At 37.3% G+C, this 13,346-nt stretch overlaps 1 protein-coding gene across 1 annotated transcript in view; it reads left to right on the forward strand.

Annotated features, from left to right (window-relative positions):
* Positions 1-11,576: 11,576 nt before the first annotated feature.
* LOC145673897 (uncharacterized) overlaps positions 11,577-13,346 on the forward strand; it is a 65,013-nt gene continuing 63,243 nt past the window's right edge. The window contains exon 1 of the mRNA XM_081743701.1: positions 11,577-11,687. Within this exon, the coding sequence (XP_081599827.1) occupies positions 11,622-11,687 (66 nt within the window). The 5' untranslated portion in view covers positions 11,577-11,621. The remainder of the gene's footprint in view (positions 11,688-13,346) is intronic.

The following is a 13,346-nucleotide window of genomic DNA, read 5'->3' on the forward strand; positions in this document are numbered from 1 at the left end:
CCCCAACGGAAGATAAGGATGACGATTACGAAGAAGTGGAACGGATATTTGACCAACTCCCGCGATACCATATGAAAATTCTATTAGGGGAATTCAATGCGAAGGTAGGACGAGAGAATATTTTCAAACCGATTATAGGGAACGAAAGTCTGCATAAGGAAAGTAATGACAACGGTGTTAGACTCGTGAATTTTGCAACATCCAAAAACCTAATCATGAAGAGTACAAAATTTCCGCATCGCGACATTCATAAATACTCTTGGACATCACCAGACGGGAAAACACATAATCAAATTGATCACGTTTTAGTAGATAGAAGAAGGCAATCTAGCATAATTGATGTCCGGTCGTTTCGAGGGGCTGATTGTGACACTGACCACTACCTGGTAGCAGCGATAATACGAGAGAGGTTATCGTTGAATAAAGGTAATATTCAATGTCCGAAAACGGAGAGATTGAATTTAAATAAATTAGAAGAGAGCCAGATAAGAGAGAAATACCAGATTGAAGTGTCGAATAGATTCTCGGATTTAGAAGATTCGGAGTGCACTAGTGTTGAGGATACCTTGATTGAAATTAGAGATAACATTAAAAGTTCAGCAAAAGAAAAATTGGGACACGCGGAAATACGTAGGAACAAACCATACTTCGACCAGGAATGTATAAAACTAGAAGAGAAGAAAAAACAGGCAAAATTACGCTGGCTTCAAAATCCGAATGAAATAACTACACGAAATTTCGCAGGTATCAGGTGGGAAACTTCCAAAACTTTTAGAACAAAGAAACGCGATTTTCTGAAAGCAAAAAATTAAGGAACTTGAAGATAATAGTAAAAATAAAAACATCCGGGACATGTATAAGGGAATCAACGAATTTAAGAAAGGCTATCAACCTCGTGCTTATATATTAAAGAAATCTGACGGTACAGTTCTCACTGACACGGATAGCATCTTAAATAGATGGAAAGATTTCTTTGACGATTTGCTTAACACGCAACCGAAAACTAGTTTGCGTGGAGAGAAGGAGATACACACCGCAGAACCGTATATTCCAGAACCTAACCGAATAGAAGTAGAAACCGCTATAAAGAATTTAAAGAAACACAAATCTCCGGGTGTAGATGCAATTCCGGCAGAGTTAATTTTAGCTGGAGGCGAAAAATTGTGGAACAAGATACACAAACTCGCTCTCCTTATCTGGAACAAGGAAAAATTACCACAAGAGTGGAAAGAATCAATCATTGTTCCGATTCACAAGAAAGGCGACAAAACTGACTGTAATAATTATCGAGGCATTTCTCTTCTGTCAACATCCTATAAAATCCTTTCAAATATTCTATTAGAAAGACTGACCCCATACGCAGATGAAATTATTGGAGATTACCAGTGCGGATTTAGACGGAATCGATCAACTATCGACCAAATATTTACAATTCGCCAAATACTCGGAAAAAAGTGGGAATACAATACCCCGGTACATCAACTATTTATTGATTTTAGAAAGGCGTACGACTGGGTTAGGAGAGAAACATTATACATCGATCTTACAGAACTTGGAATACCGAGAAAGCAAATTAGTTTAATTAAGATATGTTTAAATGAATCCCAAAGTAAAGTCCGGGTAGTAAAATTTTTGTCCACGAGCTTTCACGTCGAAAATGGCCTGAAACAAGGAGTGCGTTGTCGCCATTATTATTTAACTTCGTTCTGGAATACGCTATAAAGAAAATCAAAGATAGCAACCAGGGCCTAGAGTTGAACGGTATTCACCAGGTGATGGCATATGCTGATGATGTAAATTTAATAGGGTATGATAGGAGAACAATAGAAAGAAATGCAGAGATTTTATTAAACGTTTGCAGGGACATGGGTTTAGAAGTAAATGCAGATAAAACTAAATACATGGAAGTGCGTCGGGACCCGAATACACCAAATTATGGATGCGTTAAAATATTAAATAACAATATTAATTTGATAAATTGGATACTTTCAAATATCTAGGATCAATATTAACAGAGGAAAATCATATTCATGAAGAAATTAAATGTCGACTAACAGCAGGGAATTCGTGTTACTATTCGGTTCAAAATCTCTTGTCGTCGCGAATTGTGTCGAGGAATTTGAAGCTTAAAATATACAAAACGATAATGATGTCTGTTGTTTTGTATGCCTGCGAAACATGGTCACTTACTCTGAGGGAAGAACATAGACTGAAAGTGTTTGAGAACAAGATCCTGAGACGAATATTCGGACGTAAGAGGAACGGGAATGGCGGAAACTTCATAACGAGGAACTACATAATTTATATGGGTTACCCAACATTGTTAGGGTTGTCAAGTCTAGGAGGCTTAGGTGGGCAGGTCATGTAGCTAGAATGGAAGAAAGTAAAAACGCTTTCAAAGTCTTGACTGGAAGACCAATCGGAAAACGACCATTAGGAAGACCTAGGCGCAGATGGGAGGACAATATTAAGATGGATCTCGCAGAGATTGGAATACAAAGTAGAAACTGGATGCATTTAGCTAAGGATAGAAGTCAGTGGAGAGCTTTTGTGAACGCGGCATTGAACCTCCGGGTTCCATATGCCATATAGTGAGTAAGTGTGATACAGCTTCCCCCTAGGTTTTATATGTATCTATATGATTGTTCTTTCATTAACGCTCCGTTTACAAAAGTTAGTAAGGGACTTCTGCAGTAATCTCTAATAACCACAACACAACTCTCAAAAATTATATAAAAAAAATAGAAAACATGCACCATTGCAAAAATTTCTGTCATCACAAATAATATATATATGCCCTCTATCAGCTAGAAAAACTTCATTGAAATCAGAGCCGGACAAAAATTCTTAGCTGTAAAGTAAGTAAAAAGGTTAAACAAGTGAGTGAGGTTTTAGACTTCCAAACTATGGGAATCCAATACTCAAATTTGAAGTAGTACATCTATAACTATTGGTGAAAATAGAGAATAAAGGTCAAAGATAGAACCTGCTCCTTGGACTCTGAACCCATATATATATAGCGTTAGGTCTACTTTCTATCCCTTGCTGTTTTTGTTCTCTGACTATAAATGTTGAAACCCGAAATCGTTACTTTGAACCACTTCCGCTTTCAGTACAGGATTAAAGGAGGAGATAGAACCTATTCTTCGGACGCTGAATCGATTTTTTTTTTAAAAAAAAACGCTTCTTGATATCTCTTAGAGTTTCTGCTCTATGCAAATCAGATTTAAGATTCGGTGCGGGTTGTGGTGGTATATAGTTTAGAGAAACTGTATCGGTTGTAGAAAACCGTTTGTCGCTCTTTAATACAATTTCTGTTCTATGGCGATAAATGTTGAAACCCGAAATGAGTTATTTGGACACTTCTAGTTTGTATAGAAGGGTAAAGGAAGGAACCAATCAATCTTGAGAAGTTAAATTGATTGCAAGAAATTGCATCTCGATGTCTATTACTGCTTTTGTTCTATTGAAACCGGAAGTAGTAGTAAATTTCAACCACCTATCAATGAAATGAAATTAAATCTTTTAGTTTAAATTCCCACGATTATGCTAAGGGAGAGAATAATTAAAGCTAGTGATATAGATAATACAAGAATTGGTGGAATGAAAAAGTGGAGGAAACAAGAGTAGCACAAGAAAACCCACGTACACGATCTTATCCACCGCAAACTTACTTGCTCGGGGATTCAACCAAGGACCCTCCACGCACTAGAGGTAAGCGCTCTACCACTGAGCTATCTTGCCCCGTGAACCACTTATAATTTCGGTAAAGTATTGTTAGCCTGGCCTACTCTAGTTCTAAAAGAGTATGGAAATTGTAGCTAAAAGGAGAGGACTAGACAAAACTTAGAGAAATATCTTAATTTCTCTTGTAAACATGCCCCTAAAAGTTAGGCAAAATCGTGTACAACGGAAAACTAAAACTAATTTGAATAATAACTATGAGGTTGTTGTTTAATTTAGAAAGAATCCTTATGTTCATGTCAATTTAATTTATTGGATGTAATTATTGTGTGTTCTTAGATTGGACGTGTTTAAATATCTGAAAGATTGTGTAGGATAAAAGAAAAGGAAAATAGGCCCAAAAGAATGTCATACCTTGAGCACTGCTGCATCCATGTTGTCAAAAGTCCTTTTCTGCAGTTTAGTTTCGTTATAGTAAAAATATCCTTGGAAGTATCAAACTTGGCAACCAAAATACGTGACGGTAGGAAACGTCCATGAAACTTCTAAACACTTTCCGAACTTAAGCGATGGTTATTCGGACTCTTCACTTCGAAGATAATACTATATCAAAAACATGATATGTTTGACTAGGTGATTAAACTTAGGCGCGATCTTTAGAGTTTTACTTAGGTAGTTTAAATCGACTGCCCGATCCTCGACCTTCTTCATTACTGTCCCGTCGCGTTTCTTCTCTACGCTCTGATAACTCTCTTACACTACTGCTACTTCCTATTTCCAAGGAAACAATTTTATATAAACGAAAACATGAGATTGCAGATTTCAGAGACTTCGAAACAACAATGGTCTTAGCTGGCACGTGGAAACTCTTGAGAAAACTCAGTTGAGATTGTGTTGACCAAAAATCCTTAAAATCTCAAGACACAACTTTCCGGATAATTTATATTTTGTCAATCTAAGAAATTTCTGGAAAAGATGAATACAAAGATTCTTAGAACATTACAAACATTTACTGATACAATTCTGGAATTAAAATGCTGATTTAATAGTAGTTATCTAACAGTTATATAATGATCTAATTATGTAAATTCTCTTAACGTAATATTATTAGCTTGCAGTGTCTGGTTTCATAACAAAGACTGTCATTCGTGAACAATATAAATAATTCTCATGGCACAGTTTCTTTCTAAATTTAGTCGAGTAATAGAATTTAATAAACACAAGTGATTATGTAAATAAAATTAAGATAAATTACTTTTAAAATATAATGTATCGTAGCGTTACTAAGATCTAAATCCAAGTACCACAACAGTATTGCAGATTATGATTATATATTCTCTTGAGACCCTAAATCGATTGCAGAAATCCGCTTGTCGCTATCTATAACACTGAGAGAATCCGATCTCCGGAGAGCGGTAAATTGTACAAATATACGGAACCCTCTTGCTTACTACAGAAATCAGTATGGAGCAAACCTTACATATGCTACATAGGCACTGCCCTTAGATGTTAGATCATGCCGTTGCAGGATGTCTTATATCTAATAGTCTTCCTTATATTGCAATATTTATGTATGTTACCTTCGTCAGCCATATGCTATATACGTCCATTTGTATGTGAGATCCTGACCGCCTATATTATTGCATACGGAAAGTGCGCACAGATGGAACACTTATACAAAAAGTATTATAAAACATGCGTTTTTAGTTGCACGTTTGCTGTACGTTAAGTCCAAAAACTACAGGATTTACAAATGTAACATATGGTTTTACGTATGCCACATGCATTTTTTCTTAGTGTATTTTTTGTTCTATGACGATAAGTGTTGAAACCGTGAGTGGCTAATTTGAACAACTTTTGTTTTGTATACGGGGTTAGCTTAGGAGATGGAACATATTTTTTGACAAACACGTATGCGTGGGTTCCTCGGAGTTGTTCTGTTTCCTCCCACTTTCTTCATTCCACCATTTCATTCATTACTCATCCTCACCGTCTCCTTTTAGCTTAATCGGCATAATCGTGGGACGTAAATCTCAAAGATTTCATTTCATTTTTTTTTCAATGCACATAACATAATTTAAGACAATAATAAGAACCCAGGGAACAGATGTGTTGAGAAAGTTGGTGGGTGACGTAAACAAAAACCTGATACTGTCAGCTTCCTACTTCTCAGATCCTGAATACCCATATTCGATTTTCAGTGAAGAACTTATTCGCATTAGAGATTGGAGGCTTAGACGGTAAAGCAGCCTACGTACATCCGAACTGACCGGGTTTGATCCTCACTGGTGTAGAGTTTCCTCTGTCACTGTTTTCTTCACAAATGCAGTTTCACCTAGCCTTTGCGGAATGGATACGTGAGTAGTAAAGGAAGCTAATGCATGGAACTTCACCTCTTCTATTAATCGAAATTCACCCTTAGTTCCCAGTGGCGTAGAAAGAGAGACATCAGGGGGAGGCTGGCAATTGTATGTCGAAGAAGCACACACTCTCACACACATGCATATATTCGAGACGTATTGTGTAACAAGCACATCATGCTTATAATATGACGGTACGACACTGTAGCTCAGTGGTAGAGCGTTTACCTCTGCTGCTTAGAGGCTCCCTCGTTTGATCTCTGGCTAAGGAAATTTGTGGTGCACAACATCGTGTCCACGGGTTTTCTCGGGATACTCCAGTTTCCTTCCACTTTCTCATTACACCCATTCTTACATCATCATTCACTTGCCGTAATCATTATATCCCTTAGCCTAAAGAGCATAATCGTGGGACGTTAAACTGAAATATTTTGTATTATGACACATAATTATTAACAATAACATTTAACTTAATCAATTGTGCCTTTCATGTAATAGAGGAATTGTGGTTTTAATAGCTCTTTTCAAAACACTTAATCAGCTCAATAATTGGGCGATTTTTTTATTTATTTATTTATTTATTTATTTATTTATTTATTTATTTATTTATTTATTTTTTTTTGATACGTAAGTTTATTGACGTAAAATAAGTTACTGCTCAGTTTAACTGTTCCTTGCAGTCTATGACAAACATGATAAATGATGTCGATTAATATGCGGTAAGGCTAGAGTGAAATGGACAAATTATGTCGAAAAATGTGATTAGTTTCTTGCATACTGATTTTTTTTTAGTTTTCTGATTAAAACAAACACTACATGGAATCTAAGTTTAAGAGCCTACAGTTACGGGCTCTTGTATGCTAAAAGAGGTAGCAACGAATGAAAGAAAGTGAATGATAACAGAAGGTAGAGTGAAAAAAATGGGAGGGATTGATCTGGGTCAATCCTTTCCTTTCCTGGCTACACTATCTTCAGACTATCCGTGTGGAGGCACGGTAACTCAGTTACAGAGCGCTTGCTTCTAGTGTGGGGGTTCCTGGATCGATACCGCTCAAACATCCTGTCCGGGTGTTTTCTTAGGGGTACTACAGTTACCTCTTACATTCTCATTCCACGAATTCTTCCATCGTCATTCATTTTCATTAATCATCCATCTCCCTTAGCCTAAAGAGCTTCCTCGTGGCTAAGCGGCTAGCGTACGCGCCTTTGGCGTGGGAGACCCGGGTTCGATTCCCGACGGGAGCTTACGTGGTTCGGATTCTACGTTAATCAGTTGGTTCACGTCTCATATAGCCTCACTGCTGAACGGGAAACTAAACTAAAATCAACTCAACTCCCTTAGCCTAAAGCGTTTAATCAGGAGACTCTAAGCTGAAATATTTCATTTCTTTTCAGACCGGCCGTGGGTCATATTTGCCTCACCCAAATGAAGGAAACCCTTCTATAATTCCCTCAACTAATCCTATGGAGTGTCATATTTAATAGATTGTCCCGATTACTTTTATTTTGGGGGAGGGGGAAGCGCGGTGGCTCAGTGTTAGATCGTTCATCTCTGGTGCTTGGGGTCCCTGGTTCAATCCCATCTCGTGCCGTGTGAACTTTGTGGTAGACAAACACCTGTGCTCGTGGATTTTCTCGGGGTTTTGCCGTTTCCTCCCACTTTCTTCATTCCACCATTTGATTCATTTCTCATCATCACCGTCTCTTTTAGCCTAACCGACATAACCGTCGTACGTAAAACTGAAACATTTCATTTCATTTTTATTTTTTTCTTTTCTTTTCTTTTTTTCTTTTTTTTTCCTTTTTTTGAAAGCTCTGTACTAACACCGATCACAAATATTTGAAACAAAATGTTATTGTAATTATGTCTTTAAAATTTCTTGCCAACCAAATTGGAATCCTGATTCCCCTCTGACGACTAGGTTTCCATCAGAAAGGTGGATGTCTAAGAATGTTTGAATATGGCTGTTCCGTAACCAGGGTTTCTTCAAGGCATTAGATAATATTTGGTCTTAATTATTAAATTGGAAAAACAATTACCGGTCATATCAATGGTAAAAGCACCCTCCCTTCTACAAATTCGTACTCAAGCCCTTTATAATAACCTGACTACTATGAATTCAATATAACTAATTTTAAACATATCTCTCGGAACGGTCACATGAGAAAAATGACCTCAAATTTGAGATATTAAGTTATTTATTTACTTATATCCTAACTTCGAGGTCATTTATCTCGTGACTCCATTGATGGATATTTCAAAAATATTTCCATTGGATTTCGTGTCCTCAAATAAATTAAAACATCAATTAGAAATGCACCCAATCGTGCGAATTTTTGCTATTGCCATTGGTGATCTTTCAATTATTTCAGAGAAAAATCCATGCAGATAAGGACTATATACACTACCTGCTACTTTTGGTTTTCTTCTTGTTGCTGGGAGCATGGCAGCTCAGTAGTAAAGCACTTTCCTCTGGTGTGTGGGGTTTCTGGTTCGATTCCAACTTTAAAACCTTTAATCAGCTCAAGATCTGGGAGATTTTCTGTGTTAGATATGCAATTTTACTGGCATAAAATAAGTTACTATCCACTTTAACTGTTCCTTGCCGACGATGATAAACATGGCAATATATGTTGATTAATCTATTATGAATAAAATAAAGGGTTTGTTTGTGTGTTTGTCTGTCTGTGTGCGGCCTGGGGACCAGACGAGTAGACCGAGAGTTACCAAAATTTGGTCACGAGTACCTTGGTCCAGAACCCAGATCAAGACGAAGCATTTTTTGTGATTATTATTATTATTTCGAACCAGGGGGACTCAGGGCGGGAGAGCGTTTACCGGGACCGGCCTGGGGACCAGACAAGTTGACCGATAGCTACGAAGTTTTGGTCACGGATACCTTGGTCCAGGCCCCGGTCGCTGAAATGAATGGTGATACTCCCATAGGCGTTGATTTCTAAATACAGCCCCTATGCGAAGAATGCGTATATTCAGCTAGTATGCAATAAAGTTAGAATGAAATAGACAATTGTGGCAAAAAAAGTGATTAGATTCTTTCATGCAGTTTTTTTCTTTCTTTAGTTTCCTGATGAAAACAAACACTACATGAAATCTAAGTTTAAGATCCCACACTTCTGGGCTGTTGTATGCTAGAAGAGATAACACTGTATAAAGGAAAGTGAACGATAAGAGAAGGTAGAATGAAGAAAGACGTAGCAAATGGTACTAAGGGGGGTGGATTGATTGTGATCAGTCCCCTCCTTCCCTCGCTACGCTATCTTCAGACTGCAGGCACGGTGGCTCAGTGGTTGAGCGCTTAAATTAGTGTTTGGGGTCTTTGGGTCATTTCCGCTCAAGCAAGTTTGTGCTAGACAACATCGTGTTCGCGGGATTTCTCAAGCATACTCTCGTTGCTTTTTACATTCTCATTCCACTAATTCTTCCATTATCCGCTTGCCTTAATCATCTGTCTCCCTTAGTCTAAAGGGCATAATCGTGCGACGTTGAATTGAAATAATTCGAAGATTTTATTATAATTGTTTGCTGTTTTTTTTTTTTTTTTTTTTTTTTTTGTAAACGCTCTCCCGCCCTGAGTCCCTTTTCAAAACTGAGGGTATATAATACGTGGGACCACAATTTAAGATCGGCAGGGGCCGCAGTAGCTCAGTGGTAGGATGTTTACCTCAAGTAGATGGGGTCCTAATGCATTAAACTAGCAGAGAAGAGAAAACCGGCAAAATTACGTTGGCTACAAAATCCGAATGAAATAACTACACAAAATCTCTTCGACATCAGGCGGGAAACTTCCAAAACTTTTAGAATAAAGAAACCCGACCTTATGAAAGCTAAAATTAAGGAACTTCAAGATAATAGTAAAAATAAAAACATTCGGGACATGTATAAGGGGATCAACGAATTTAAGAAAGGCTATCAACATCGTGCTCATATATTAAAGAAAGCTGACGGAACAGTTCTCACTGATAAGGATAGCATCTTAAATAGAAGGAAAGATTTCTTTGACGATTTGCTGAACACGCAGCCAAAAACTAATGTGCGTGGAGAAAAGGAGATACACACCGCAGAACCATATATCCCAGAACCTAACCGAATAGAAATAGAAGTGCTATAAAGAAATTAAAGAAACACAAATCTCCGGGTGTAGATGAAATTCCGGCTGAGTTAATTTTAGCTGGAGGCGAAAAATTGTGCAAGAAGATACACAAACTCATTCTCCTTATCTGGAACAAGGAAGAATTGCCAGAGGAGTGGAAAGAATCAATCATTGTTCTACTTCACAAGAAAGGCGACAAAACTGACTGTAATAATTATCGAGACATTAATAATAATCTCTTCTGTCAACATCCTATAAAATCCTTTAAAATATTCTATTAGCAAGATTGACCCCATACGCAAATAAAATTATTGGAGATTATCAGTGCGGATTTAGATAAAATCGATCTACTATCGACCGAATTTTTACCGTTCGCCAAATACTCGAATAAAAGTGGAAATACAGTACCCCGGTACATCAACTATTTATTGAGTTTAGAAAGGCCTACGACTCGGTTAGGAGACAAACATCATACAACGTTCTTACAGAACTTGGAATACCAAGAAAACTAATTAGATTAATTAAGGAATGTTTAAATGAATCCCAAAGTAAAGTCCGGATAATGGGGAACTACATAATTTATACGGTTTACCAAACATTGTTAAGGTCATCAAGTCTAGGAGGCTTAGGTGGGCTGGTCATGTAGCTAGGATGGAAGAAAGGAAAAACGCTTTCAAAGTCTTGACTGGAAGACCAATCGGAAAACGACCATTAGGAAGACCTAGTCGTCGCAGATTGGAGGACAATATTAAGACGGATCTCGCAGAAATAGGAATAAAAGTAGAAACTGGATCCAGTTGGCTAAGAATAGAAGTCAGTGGAGAGCTTTTGTTAACGCGGCATTGAAACTTCGGGTTCCATAAGCCATAGAATTAGTTAGTTAGTTAGATGGGGTTCTTAGTTCGATCCCAGATCGTGCCGTGTAAACGTTGTGGTGGACAAAGTTTAGAAATTTTCTCGGGGGCTGTCCGTTTCCTTCTGCTTTCTTCATTCCATCATTTCATTAATTTTACATCATCCGTCTCCTTTAGCTTAGCCGGCATAATTGTTTTCAAATGTACTCCCACCGGATATCGAAGTCGGGAGTCCTTTGTCGGAGAGATGAAGGCGTCCGATAGCATGCTTCAAGGGCTTGTTTTCTTGTATTAAATTAAAAAGAATGGACAAACAAATTTTGTTCACATCTAAGTAGAGAACCGGCGGATGTGCTCTTTTGCCCTTGTACGTGCGGCGGTTTCCTAAGATCCGGAAAATATCAAAACGAAAACCTTATACCGAAAGGAACTTTGTCCAAGGGTTACCGCTGCCGACGGAGGGCGTTTCCAGGACAAAAAAATCAGCGTCGTCATAGACGTTCCCACGCAAATCTAGTCTAAGAATCATCTCTCTCGTTATATTCTGGACATCAGTAGTAGTCTGAAGTGCTGCGTAGTGAACACTAGAAAGTGAGAGTCTCTCTGTAGAAATGCCGATACCCGACATTCAAGTCCGATACACATTTCTAAATGTGCTCCTGAACGTTTCTCATTGGGTAAGTGTTACAATAATCTACTTAAATCTACAGCAAAATTTTGTGAATAATTTATTGAAAACATTCAGAAGATTGAAGAAGAAATGCTCTTAGTAAGTTAATTAGTCTCCAAGAAAGTTTGTAACGATGCACAATGAGCTGAATGCCCAAAATGCTGGTCAAAATTCAAAAAAACAAATTTTCTATTTGAGAATCTTTAAGCCTTGGATCGTATAGTAGAATACCTTCATTTGGTTATACTTTCGGAGCAGGCAATCACTTGAAAAGTGCGTTTGACCGGTTCGGATGTAGTGAACGTGGACGTGAAAAAAAAAAAAAAGACTTTGATTTAAAGTATTATAACTTCGTTAATTTTCAACATTTTTTTCTTTTTTAATTTTCAAAATGGATAAAATACATGAATGCATGTAAAATTGACATTTAAATAATTTAAGCAGAGAAAACAATTGAAGTTATCATAAATTATCATTACAGTTAACGGAAAATAAACATTAACAGCAAAAAGTAGACAAATGCAATAAAAACAGTTATGAATTTCGGATAATTCTATCGACATAATTATTTTATGATACACGCAAAACTATAAGCTAACGGAGTTCACAAAAAAGAAAGAAAACAGGTTCCCACAGGTACCCTTGCAAAATTTATACAGGTGTGTCCCAATAGTTGTTAAGAATATATTTTTTTAATAATTATTAGTAATTTGAAACTATAGCAAAAATAAATGTATGTTATTTTGTTATATTGCAATTTACTTCATAACCATTTTGAATGTTGAAACTCTGATTCTTTAATCGTTATCAGCGACTTCGAACATATGATAAAACTAGTTTTCCGCCTACTTGGAGACGCTTTAAAAGATTTTGCCCGCCATATTGGATCCCCATTTTGAATTTATGATTTGTGACCTCATAATCGTTACCAGCGACCTCGAGTACCTACATATTCATAATGACATGCAAATTGAACGTCTTCATATTTTGATAAGCTATTTGAGATTGCAGCCCACTGTGCGGTGTGAAAAATACGAAGATACATTTCATTCCTATTGTAATGATTTTTTTTTTTTGGTTGCCTATTTTCTCCACGATTCTTCTCAGTTCTTCGTGATTAAAGTGCAATTTTCAATGAATTCGTTCTGTCTATATAAGCAGAAAATTATTTCAGTATGAGACGTTTATTTGTTGATTTCCTTATGTTTATTAATGGGGTATCTAATTATATGTTAAGTATGTCATTCCGTAGTCTTTGATATCAGTGAAGTGGGCCGTGGTGGTTCAGTGGTAAAACGTTTACCTCTGGTGCGTAGGGACCTGGGTTCTATTCCAGCTCCCGCCAAGTGCACTTTGTGGTGGGCAAACACCGTGTGCGTGGATTTTATCGGGGTTCTCCCGATCCCTCCAAATATCTTCATTCCACCATTTCATTCATTTATCATCATCGCCGTCTACTTTAGCCCAGCCGATTGGATCTCCCGTGAAATGCAAGAGTTTTCTTTGGTAATCCAGCGTCATTACGCAATTAGACATCTACGTGAAATTAAGAAATAAATTCCGATTCATCAAGAGATAATGCCAATGGAACAGGGTTGTCTGCAATCATACCTGGGAGTTTAATTCTTGATTTTTTTTTCTTATTTATTACCGACGTTCCAAATAA

The sequence above is a fragment of the Thermobia domestica genome, chromosome 17 (genome assembly GCF_964235325.1).
Source record: "Thermobia domestica chromosome 17, izTheDome1.hap1.1, whole genome shotgun sequence".
Lineage (NCBI taxonomy): Eukaryota > Metazoa > Arthropoda > Insecta > Zygentoma > Lepismatidae > Thermobia > Thermobia domestica.